A 12,489-nucleotide genomic window follows, 5' to 3' on the forward strand; every position below is an offset into this window, starting at 1 on the left:
TATCTCATTTTATTAGTTGTTGAGTCATTTATTTGTGTTTACTTCACTTTCTTATACTTTCAAGTTACAACAACAAATCTGCCTATTCTGTTTAGTTTGATTCATTTCATAGAGTTTTTGCAAAACAAGTAATTACATAGGTCCAATTAGTCCCTGTGGATTCGACACCCTTGCTTGTGCCATTATACTAAATATATTCTAGCATTAGGAAGGATTAATACATCAACATGGTTTAGCTGATTTTAGCCCATTGAAGTTCATGTGCATAAGTTCGAATTAGGACTTGTCAAAAATGTTTTCTTAACTCAAATTTTTAATCTTTTAGTCATCAGTATTTTTCTGTATTTCTGGTAGTATTCTCAGAAGCTTGGTTTGAACAATGATCGTAGATTCATAACTTCTTAAAATGTGTAAAATGGTAAGTGATGCTTCCGTCTAACCTAGTGCTTGTGTGTGTTAAAGGCTATAGGTGATGAGTGAAGTGTAGTTAGAAAATGGCTCTTCTCGTTCGGCATTTCTCCATTTTCCTTATTGTTGTGTTCTTTATTGTTGCAGTTGGAAAATGGCAGCAAAGAACATTGTAGGATCTATTGTGGGAACCTTTGGGCTTGCGTATGTTTTCGACACTACTATATCTGACAAAAAGATATTTGGAGGTAGTTTTGATGACAAAACTGCGTGATGAAATCATGACTATTTAAGCACAATGTTGTAGGATATAAATCCGTAATTATATTACACCGTAGCGTATCACAGAAATTTATTAAATAAAAAGAAATTACAATACTACTTTAAACAAGCAAATATCAAGGAAGCTAATTAGAATGCTGCTAATTTTGGCTTGGGAGGATCAACCAAGCAAATATCAAGGAACTTATCAACGGGAGTGTACTTGTAATCAGGATATAATTCTGAGGCCTCTAGGTCGTTTGCTGTGAGTTCAATCCTCGTCTGACCTTTGATGAATAAGCTGTAAATGATTGCCGCACGTACATTGTCTGGGTGAGGAAGGGCTACAAGAAATTGAAGCAAAATGCTTATAAAAAAATGACATCATCACCATCCATTTGTTTGGTGAATAGTGACATGCATTGTTTTGTTGATGACTGTAAAAATGATTTGATTATCCAGTTAAACTAGATGGTAAGCCCTTCGGGCTAGCTAAAATGGTGAGGGACAATGCGGTAATATGTTAGGATTATGATTAGTTCGGGTTCGATTTTCTCTAACGTACGCAATGAAGAAAAAGTGAAATGAAATGTTCATTTTCTTTTTGATTAAAACTGCAAGAAACATAATTTTTGTATCTATAGAGGAAGGTATGATGTATGAACCCACCATCTTTACTTTGTTATACGCAGTTGTATGTAGATTAGAATTATTCTTACTCTCAGAGAGCTTGATGATTTCTTGTTCTGGCATATGAATCCTTCTAAGAGTCCGTCCGGTCTTCTTCTCCCAACAAGAAATCAAATCCAGCTGAGATATAATGTTTCCTTGTGGTCTACAATTGAGGACATGATTGGCTGCCCTTGGATCTGTTGCTGCTTTTATTGTGTATGTGGCTATATCTTCCTCATAATTCAGCACAGCTATAGGTATCCAAAAAGGAATTGAAAAAGAGAACAAAGAACACAAAGGAAAATAAGATTATTTTCTCGTATTATTGGGTTTTCAGCTATAGATTTCCTATGTAACATAAATAAATGCAACAATGTAACTTTTTTTTTTCTATCGAAACAATGATATAAATTACAACTGTCAAAAAAAAAAAAAAAGAAAAGAATATTCATTCGATTAAAATGTGTTTACTATTAAGTGATGTAAGATTCTGATAGAGACATGCGGCATTGATGTTGTACATGTGCCATAATCTCGTGAGTTGAGTAGCTATAAGGTTGCTTAGTCTGTAAGCTTTGTATGTAGTATATAAGGGAATATTCATCTATAACTAATCTGGTAAATTTTAGTAAAAGATATTATATAAGGCTTCCATTTCTGGTTCTTGTTGAAGGTTTCTCTCTTTTGAGATCTTCTTCTGCTACTGTTATTATGGTATCATGAGCTTAGGTTTTTCATCAGACATGAGTTTCAGTGATAATCTGAGCTGAATTTGTGTAGTTCATGTCTATAATTTCAAGATTCTGGTGTTGTTAATTGGTGTTCTTCGACTATGGCGATGGTTGCAATTTAGGTTGTTTTTTATTGAATCTTTGATTTGTAGCTTATGATTCTTTGATATTGAATCTTTAATTGATGATGAGGCACGAAGCCATATCTATTTGACTATTTGTTATAGATCTAAATTGTGATGATTCTTGATCTGAATTTGGTAGTTGTTGATTTGAATTATGTGAAAATTGAGCATGAAGAGTTGTGTTAGGGCACGAAGCCTAAATTGTTTGAGAAAATTGAAGAAATTAAGTTGTCTAGGACACGAAGCCTCAATTTTTCTTGAAGAAGTTTGGATTTTGTGAGCATGAAGCTCAGTGTTTGTTGCTTATTCTTGGAGAAGTATGGAGTTTGAGAGAACAAAGTTCTATAAATTGAAGTTGAAATCTATTATGATGAAGCTCTGTATTTGTTATTGTTTGTATACTGAGTTCATTTGGTGATTTAGTTCTAGTCTTTCTATCAATTTTAACCATTGAAAATTGATGGATTACTTGGTATGCTTACCATTCGATTGAATGATAACAACTTTGCAAAATGGTCTTTCAATTTAGATCAGTTCTTGAAGGTTATGATCTCTTTGATTACTTTGATGGATCTAATGTTTGGCCTCTTAAGTATGTTGTTTGTTTGGAGAAAGGAGTTACAAAAGAATTACATAGGCATATCGTGAGCGGATAAAAGTTGGTAAAGCTTTACTTAGTCTATTGATTGCTACACTGGGTGATGAAGCAATTGAGTATGTAGTTAGAAGCAAAACAGCTCATTAAGCTTGGACTCATTTAACTCATCAATATACTATTGTGTCTCGAGCTAGGGTTAATCACCTAAAGACTGAACTTCATACAATAAAAAATGGGGCTGATCCTGTTGAGAAGTATCTTCTTCAAATTAGGCATTTCAAAGATCAAGTCTTGGCTGCATGAGAGAGTGTATCTAAGAATGATTTGATTGTAGCTGCCTTAAGATAGTAATAGTGGCTAGTGAATCACCAATCACCCCAAAAGATTTTTAAGCTCAGCTTCTCAGTGCTGAGAGAAAGCTGAATAGTTGCAAACCCCAGCTACATTTCCTATGGCTGACCTGCTTTCACAAGGAGAATCATCTACAATAGGTGCACAGAGACAATTTTATCCACGAGAGTCCGGTAATTTTGGTTCTCAAAGGCAGTTTTATCCTGGAGAATCATCCACTCAAAAGTATAACAATTTCAATGGTGGTACGTGTTTTATGGGACAATATCCAAGGAACAATGGAAATGGTAATGGAAATAATGGAGGGTTTACTCAAAACAACACCAGCTCCAATTTCAATTCTATCAGAAGCATGGGTGGTTTCAATGGTTCTAGACAGAGGTTTAATGGAGGAGGTAATGGCAGGTTTAACAACAGAACTTCTAATGCCTATTCTAATCAGGCTGGTAATAATTCAAAAGGGATATTCTTGGAATTTTTGGAATGGTAACTGTGGTAAAAAAATCAACCATCATCCTTGAGTGTCAAATTTGTAGCAAAAGAGGGCACACTGTTCCCAATTGCTTCTACAAGAATGATTAATCTTCTACTTCTGCTAGCATAGTCCCTAAGTGTCAACTCAATGGCAAATGCAATCATACAACATTGAACTGCTTTCACATGAATAACTATACATTTTAAGGTGCTCAACGACCTCCTTCTCTCACTGTTATGATAGCTAATTCTTCCGTTGGTTTTAAGCTCAATCATGCTTGGATAATGGACACTAGTGCCACACATCATATGATTGGAGAGATGGCAGATTTGAATTTGGTTACACCTTTTGAGGGAGATCAAAAGATTTCAATTGGCAATGGAGACTATCTTCCAATCAAGAGCACTAGTTCAACCTCTATTAAAACTCATTCAAAACCACTGAATCTTATTACAATTTTACATGTTTCTGCACTTGCTGGCAGTTTATTATCTGTTTATACTCTTTGTAAGGATAATAATTGTTTTGTTCTTCTTGATGAGTTTGGCTTTTGGGTGCAAGACAAGGCAACAAAGAAGGTTCTAATGAGGGGAAGGAGTAAGGGAAACATGTACTACATTACCAACAATTTTTTCTTCAACTACAATAAGCTACTACAGCTGATTACTTTTCTAGGACGAATGGTGAAAGCTTCTCTCTGGCATCATAGACAAGGTCATCCTAGTAATGATGTCTTGAATAGTATGTTATCTTGCTCTAAGGTCTTTACCAACCTGATGTAAATAAGCATGTCTATGAATTTTTTATGTGTGGCAAGATATCTAGACAAGTATTTTCCTCTAGTTCTCATACTCCTGTAAAACCTTTTGAGAGAATTAGTAGTGATGTTTGGAGACCATCACCAGTTGTATACACTAAAGGCTATAAATACCATGTCAGTTTCATTGATGATTTTAGTCGATTCACTTGGACTTTTCCTATTGCTTATAAATCTTAAGTGTATTATGTATTTGAGAAGTTTTATGCTTTCATTAAGAATCATTTTCAAGCCTTTGTGAAATTCTTTCAATCTAATGGTGGTGGTGAGTACATGAGCAATGCTTTCAAGAAGTTGTTAGAACCTAATGGGATTATACATATGGTTTCATGTCCTTATACCCCTCAATAAAATGGGATTGCTGAGAGGAACATTGACATATTATGGAGACTGCAATTACTTTGGTAACTACTGCTAAGTTACCTGACAACTTTTGGTTTCATGCTTGTTCTCATTCCATTTTTCTCATAAATAGAATGCCCTACAAGTCTTTAGATATGCAATCTCCATATTTTAAGCTTTTCGATTCTCATCCTGTGTTGAATTCTTTGAAAATATTTGGTACAATAGTTTATCCCTATGTTAGGCCCTATATTTCTACCAAACTAGAGCCTAGATCTGAGAAATTTGTATTCTTGAGTTATGCCTTAGGGTACAAGGGTGTTATATGTTATCACAGAGGGAAATAAAAGTTTCTCATTGTCAGGCATGTTGTATGTTGTTCATGATGAACAAGTATTTCCTTTTCATACAAATTCAATTGTTCCCAGTTCTTAGATGAAACTACAATTCTATCAAGACATTTAGTGATTGTTCCTTATGTTATTCCTCTATTTGTTGAAAATACTTTTTCCGTTAACACTACTAAAGATGTTGATAATTTTTCCCAGATTGTTAATGGTTCTTTGTCTCTCAGTGATGTTTCTAGTTCAGATCTTTGAATGGGTCTAAACAGGTTGTACCTGATATTATTGTTCAAGGTATTGGGACAGACTCTTCTTCATAAACCTTTCATTCTCAAGTTTACACTCCTCATCTCCAGCATTCTACAAAACCTTTGTTACATGTCCATCATGATGCTCAACTTGAGGTAATTCTCCTTTTTCTAGTGATTCTAATTCTTCTTCTCCTTAAACATTAGTATCTTCTTCCCATCCTATGCAAACAAGACTTAAAACAGGTGCGATTTTTAGAAATAGATATGGTTCTATGGCTGTCTCTGAGTCTGATTCTTCTTAGTTCACTGTTGGTTGTCAAAGAGAATTTGATATCTTGGTTGGTTTTGCTAATGAGTCAGCTTTTAATCTTAGTATTCCAAATGAAGTTGCTTTTAAAGGTTGTACTGCAGTATTGAGCATTGTGAATTCATGTGAACCTACTTTATTTAAGGCTACTGTCTCTCAGTTTCATTGGAAATAAGCTATGACTGACGAGTTTCAAGCATTACAAAAGCAAGGAACTTGGGAATTGGTTCTTGCCTCATCCAAATTATTGGCAGTAAGTGGATTTATAAGATTAAGAAGGATCAAATTAGAGTTATTTCCAGGTATAAAGCCCGTTTAGTGGCTCAAGGGTATAGTCAAGAGCAGGGGTTGAATTATGATGATACTTTCAATCATGTGATCAAGCATAGTACTATTAGGATTGTTCTTGTTTTGGATGCTGCACAAAAATGGACTTTAAGGTAGTTAGATGTCAAAAATGCCTTCCTATATGATGATTTACTAGAGGAAGTCTTTATGAAACAGCCACAGGGTTTTCAGGATCCAATTCATCCTCATTATGTTTGTAAGCTTATTAACTCTCTTTATGGACTTAAACAAGCTTCTAGAGTATGGAACTCCAAGTTGACTACCTATTGCCTATTTGAGGCTTTGTTGTTTCAGATTCAAACCCAAGTTTGTTTCTCAAAGCTTCCAATATACATGTGGTTGTTCTTCTTCTATATGTCAATGACATAACCATTACAGGCGTAGACTCTCTTCTCTTCTAGCAAGTCATTGACAGTTTGGGTGAAGTATTTGATATGAAGGATATGGGTTCGTTAACCTTCTTTCTTGGTCTTCAGGTCAGCTATAAGTCTAATGGGGATCTTTTTATTTCTCAGTCAAACTATGTTAAAGAATTGCTCAAAAAGGCATATATGGAATCCTGCAAGTCATGTCCTACTCCTTGTAAGCCATATACATAATCTAATGCGTCTACTCCCAGTAAGTCAGTATTTTGTTTACCCATCCAAACATTGCATTTGTTGTGAATTTTGCTTGTCAGTTTATGGCTCATCCTACTGATGCACATTTTCATCTTGTTAAGCGCATCTTTAGATACTTACAGTGTACTATTGATTGTGGTCTCACTTATTCTTCAATGCAAACTCTGGATCTTATTGGCTTTAGTCATGCCGATTGGGCATCAGATTTTAATACTCGAAGGTCCACAACAAGTTATGTTGTTTTCTTAGGTCATAACCCTATTTCCTGGCAAGCTAAGAAACAAAGTAGTGTATCTCAAAGTTCAACCAAGGCTGAGTACAAGGCCTTGGCTAATGCAGCTACTGATATAGCCTAGATTTGTTTGATTTTGAAGGATCTGCGTGTCTTTCTTCCTCAGCCACCATTGATTCACTATGATAATGTTTCTACTTTAGCATTTTGCTCGAATCCTGTTTTCACACTCGTATTAAACATTTGGATACTAATTTCCATTTTGTTCGTGAAACGGTTAAAAAAGGTGATCTTCAGGTTGAATATATTGCTACTGCAGATCAGGTTGCCAATTTTTTTACCAAAGGTCTTCAGGGTCTAGCTTTTGTTCATCATTGTTCCAATCTCAAACTGGGATTTCCCAGTTGAGATTGAGGGGGGATATTGAGTGATGTAAGATTCTGATAGAGATATGTGGCATACCTTCATGTTGTACATGTGTCATAATCTTCTGAGTTGGGTAGTTGTAAGGTTGCTTAGTCTATAAGCTTTGTGTGTAGTATATAAGGGAATATTCATTTGTAACTAATTTGGTAAATTTTAGTAAAAGAATATTATACAAGGTTTCCATTTCTGGTTCTTGTTTGAGCTTTCTCTCTCTTATTTCTCTCTCTTGAGATCTTCTTCAGCTACTGTTATTATCTACGAGTCTTCAACCTAGATAAAGTCCACAATCTTTTAATTTTATTCAATTGAATTTTACATTAGAATATATATAGTACATTTACCATAATGAAATGGTAATAAAATAGGTCATTAACGACGATTTTTGTTAATACTTTTTACTTCATTCCTCCCTCTTTCCTCTTTGCCACATTTCTTCATACCTTTTTTTTACACACTTTGATATTATTTCTAGCTATGAAAGTGAAAATTGAAAACTCAATGAAATATTTATTCAAACAAGTCCTTAGAAATGGACAACATTTTTTGTAGCTGAAGGGTACTTCACACGGCAAAGTCTTTTCCATTTCGTTTGTCAAGCGAGGTAATCGGTGTAATTTTTTTAATATAATTGAAGAAGAAATAGAAGCTGTTGGGAATACGAAGGCAGTTGGGATTTAGGAGGAATGCGCACTTAAAAGAAATGCCACTATAGTAGTCAGTCAATTTTAACTTTTAAGAGTTATTGGTCTCGAGTTCAGTTCAATAGTCTTGAGAATTTTTAAAAAATAATTGAAAGAAAGAAAATGTGAAACTTATGTAAGGACAAGTGCATTAATATTTGTGGTCCAGAAGTGAAATACAACACTTGCAAGCTTACCCTTGGCTTCACCAGTGCCATGAACAATGACTTCCTCACGTTGTTCACGAGGATGAAGCAGATAATCAACAAAATATGCAGCACATGAGTTTGCACACACAGAAGTGTACGGAATTCTTGCTGCTTCCGTCGCCCTTCTAATCACCCTTTTATTCTCATGTAGAGCCTCGAAAGGCGGCAATGCGCTTGCTCTTTCTGGATCATCTCCAAACTCTGACGGAATAAATCTCTGATTTCACAGTCCCAACATGTATATATTGAACGTAGTTAGACATGAACATATATGTAAATGAACTTGACTGAGTAGTCTAGCAAAGATTATCCACATAATCAGTGATTCCAATTCACAGTCAACGCGAAAGAACATTTCTCACATATATTTTCACCTTTATATTACCGGCATCTTTGATGGCGTTGATAATTTTTAACTGTTGAAGATGCTGAGGCACTGGCAGCGTCGATACTACAACATCAACTTGTCGAAGCGCTGCGACTAGCTTTTCGTGCTCATCGAGTTCACCCTGTTCAGTTCACACCATATCAAATTGGTTCTAACAGGTAATGCACATCCTAAGTATTGAATTGAGTAACTATATATAAAACATGATCAGTTAACTAGTAGGATTTAGCCAACTAAGAAATGAGAGGTTAATTAGCGTTACTATATATGTAATTAATTACTTGGAAGATGGTGAGTCCCATGGCTTCATATTCTTTGTGCAGCTTAAGCTTGGAAGGGTCAGTGTTGGGTTTGATTGGTCGGGCGTAGGCATAGGTTGGATGGCCCAAAGAAACGCTTGCTTTCACCATGTACTTGCCTAGATACCCTGTTGCTCCAAATATCAGTATCTTGCTATTCTCACAAGCCATGGCCTTCTTCAAAGATATTGTTCTTCTAAGCAAGGGCTATTGTGTTTAATATAGGGAAAAGGAGTGCATGATGAAGATAGAACACAAATTATATGGTGCTCTAGAGTATAGGAAATTTTGCGCGTTTGAACTGTTGCATCTTGATTTTTGTCTTTTGTTTCTTTTTTTTATCAAAAATCAAACGGTTAAAAGACTCGGAGTATTCGATACTCTGAAGACCATAAAAAATCTCAAAGATGAAAGTGGGTGAACTTTCACATCTTTGCACATACGTGTCCCTGAAAAACACAGCATGCGAGAACTCAAATCGTTAGAGACCAATGGGCTTTTATCACAAATGATCATTTAGATTGATCAAACTCATCATTTTGGTCCCTCACTTTCAAAATCAATCAATGTCGTGCCTAACATTCACTACCGCACAACAATTTGGTCCTTACGTTTAAATTCTGTCAACTATTCTGTTAGTTGTAGGTGGGACCCACAAATCCAATAAAATTGTGACACGTGGATTACACAAAATAAAGGTATTTCTTGCAAATGGTCTTCGAAATTGATGCAACTCCTCATTTTGGTCCTTGAGTTTCAAAGTTGATGAATTTGGTCCCTGACTTTCACCACCGCACATGCCAGTGTGGGATACTCGTCAGTTAGTTCGCTCTTAAAAAATAGTTTCTTATAGTTAATCCATGTGGTGCACTCATTGCAACCAAAAATTGAAAGTTGCATTCTTTATAGCCACAAAATTCTGAAATACAACTCGACACTCACCTTCTTGTTTCTAACTTGAATAATACAAGCTAAAGTTTTCTCCATCATTGGTGTGACTTAATCAAGCATTTAAAATCATGAAATCATGAAAAACAAGGTTACAAAAATTAATTGTCACATCATCATTATGGCACTCAAATGTTGGTTTCTAATATTTATTGTCACATGTGTTGTCTCTAATATTTATGGTCACATCATTATTATGGCACTCCAATGTACGGTCCTAATAATAGTCATACAAAGTTAGCCTAACATTCGTGTCGTGTTTTCTAGTCCATTTTTGTGACATATCCAATATGTTAATGGGTCGTATTGTGTAATACCCGTTAAAGTAAATAGGTAATATGACCCGACCTGAAATTAACCTGTAATATTATCAGGTAATATAACCCGACCCAATTTGTTAAAGAAAATATATTTTAAATCAATAAAAATAAAAATCTAAAATTTGAAATTCGGTGAGTAGAATAAAGTATAAACGACAATCGACGGTTAAATTTAAATCTAAGGTTTATGGATTATGGTGTCGGATTTAAGAGTTGACCCTTTCACGAAAGCTATGAAGCTTGTCTTTACGTGTGATTGTATACTTTTTTCACATTTTTCACACTCCTACAATAATTATTATTAAATTTATTAATTTTGCACCCAAATAAAAAAAACTATTCATGAGATGTGGAGGGTTTTAAAAATCTAAACGACCATGTAACCATCGTCTAAGCATAGAGGATGCAATCACGAGTGTTTATATATGCCTTCACATTCTTTAGACTTGTACATTAATGATTATGATTTTATTTATTTTAAACTCCCTTAAAATACTATTCATGAGGGTTTGTATGGTTTTAAAAATTCGAACAACGATTTACCCATCCTCTTCCTCAAAGCATAGAGGATACGATCATGAGCATTTGCATATTTTTTTCATATTTTTTGAGCTTGTAAATTAATTATTATAATTTTTTAATGTGTTTGATACTTTAATTTTTACTTGATATTTTTATTTTTAATGTGTTTTATAATTTTTTAATCTCACTCTTTGGGTCTAGTATACTATAAAAATAAATAAAAACTTAAAATTTTAAAATTTATATAGAATAATCATACAACAATACATATTTAATATACAACATATGCATATACACTATGGCTATTGTATTTTATAGTAAGTTTTTTTAGTAGTTTAAAAAATTAAAATCATCAAATTAACTTTTTTCTTAACGTGTCGAAACAGGTTACACTCGTGTCACCATCGTGTAAACCTGGTAATGACCCGTTATTAAAGAGTTCTTGTCGTGTGACCCAATATCGACCCGATTAGTTATCGTGTTGACCTGAAACCCGTTATTTTCATGTCATTTACATATCGTATTAACGGATCATGTAAGGTCTAATATGATCAGTTAACTAGTAGGATTTAGCCAACTAAGAAATGAGAGGTTAATTAGCGTTACTATATATGTAATTAATTACTTGGAAGATGGTGAGTCCCATGGCTTCATATTCTTTGTGCAGCTTAAGCTTGGAAGGGTCAGTGTTGGGTTTGATTGGTCGGGCGTAGGCATAGGTTGGATGGCCCAAAGAAACGCTTGCTTTCACCATGTACTTGCCTAGATACCCTGTTGCTCCAAATATCAGTATCTTGCTCTTCTCACAAGCCATGGCCTTCTTCAAAGATATTGTTCTTCTAAGCAAGGGCTATTGTGTTTAATATAGGGAAAAGGAGTGCATGATGAAGATAGAACACAAATTATATGGTGCTCTAGAGTATAGGAAATTTTGCGCATTTGAACTGTTGCATCTTGATTTTTGACTTTTGTTTTTTATTTTATTTTAATTTTTTTTATCAAAAATCAAACGGTTAAAAGACTCGGAGTATTCGATACTCTGAAGACCATAAAAAATCTCAAAGATGAAAGTGGGTGAACTTTCACATCTTTGCACATACGTGTCCCTGAAAAACACAGCATGCGAGAACTCAAATCATTAGAGACCAATGGGCTTTTATCACAAATGATCATTGAGATTGATCAAACTCATCATTTTGGTCCCTCACTTTCAAAATCAATCAATGTCGTGCCTAACATTCACTACCGCACAACAATTTGGTCCTTCCGTTTAAATTCTGTCAACTATTCTGTTAGTTTTCGGTGGGACCCACAAATCCAAAAAAATTGTGACACGTGGATTACACAAAATAAAGGTATTTCTTGCAAATGGTCTTCGAAATTGATGCAACTCCTCATTTTGGTCCTTGAGTTTCAAAGTTGATGAATTTGGTCCCTGACTTTCACCACCGCACATGCCAGTGTGGGATACTCGTCAGTTAGTTCGCTCTTAAAAAATAGTTTCTTATAGTTAATCCATGTGGCGCACTCATTACAACCAAAAATTGAAAGTTGCATTCTTTATAGCCGCAAAATTCTGAAATACAACTCGACACTCACCTTCTTGTTTCTAACTTGAATAATACAAGCTAAAGTTTTCTCCATCATTGGTGTGACTTAATCAAGCATTTAAAATCATGAAAAACAAGGTTACAAAAATTAATTGTCACATCATCATTATGGCACTCAAATGTTGGTTTCTAATATTTATTGTCACATGTGTCGTCTCTAATATTTCTGGTCACATCATTATTATGGCACTCCAATGTACGGTCC

The 12,489-nt window shown here is 34.7% G+C and overlaps 1 protein-coding gene across 2 annotated transcripts; it reads right to left on the reverse strand.

The window, feature by feature from the left end:
- Nucleotides 1–690: 690 nt before the first annotated feature.
- Nucleotides 691–11,676, reverse strand: LOC103955902 (isoeugenol synthase 1). 2 transcript variants are annotated; one of them, XM_009367817.3, is made up of 5 exons: nt 11,300–11,676; nt 8,572–8,706; nt 8,186–8,414; nt 1,389–1,592; nt 691–1,013 (listed from the first exon to the last, which is right to left on the reverse strand). In XM_009367817.3, exons 1-5 carry the CDS (start codon nt 11,486–11,488, stop codon nt 820–822), a joined length of 951 nt encoding a protein of 316 aa, XP_009366092.2. In that variant the 5' UTR covers nt 11,489–11,676; the 3' UTR covers nt 691–819. The 2 variants fall into 2 exon arrangements, with proteins under 2 accessions (XP_009366092.2, XP_048430759.1); XM_048574802.1 differs by lacking the exon at nt 11,300–11,676 and adding an exon at nt 8,867–9,070 and having other exon boundaries at nt 8,560–8,706.
- Between the last annotated feature and the right edge of the window lie 813 nt (nt 11,677–12,489).

The sequence above is a fragment of a genome, unplaced genomic scaffold (genome assembly GCF_019419815.1).
Source record: "Pyrus x bretschneideri cultivar Hongxiangsu unplaced genomic scaffold, Pyrus_bretschneideri_v1 Contig75, whole genome shotgun sequence".
Lineage (NCBI taxonomy): Eukaryota > Viridiplantae > Streptophyta > Magnoliopsida > Rosales > Rosaceae > Pyrus > Pyrus x bretschneideri.

Bases quoted from the DNA above. Each gene is read 5' to 3' on its own strand.
- LOC103955902 (XM_048574802.1), bottom strand. From the start codon at position 9,055: ATGGCTTGTGAGAATAGCAAGATACTGATATTTGGAGCAACAGGGTAT. The intron at 8,707-8,866 runs GTAATTAATTAC...TGAACTGAACAG, and splicing joins TGGGACTCACCATCTTCCAA to GGTGAACTCGATGAGCACGA. The intron at 8,415-8,559 runs GTGAGAAATGTT...CTGTGAAATCAG, and splicing joins ATATAAAGGTGAAAATATAT to AGATTTATTCCGTCAGAGTT.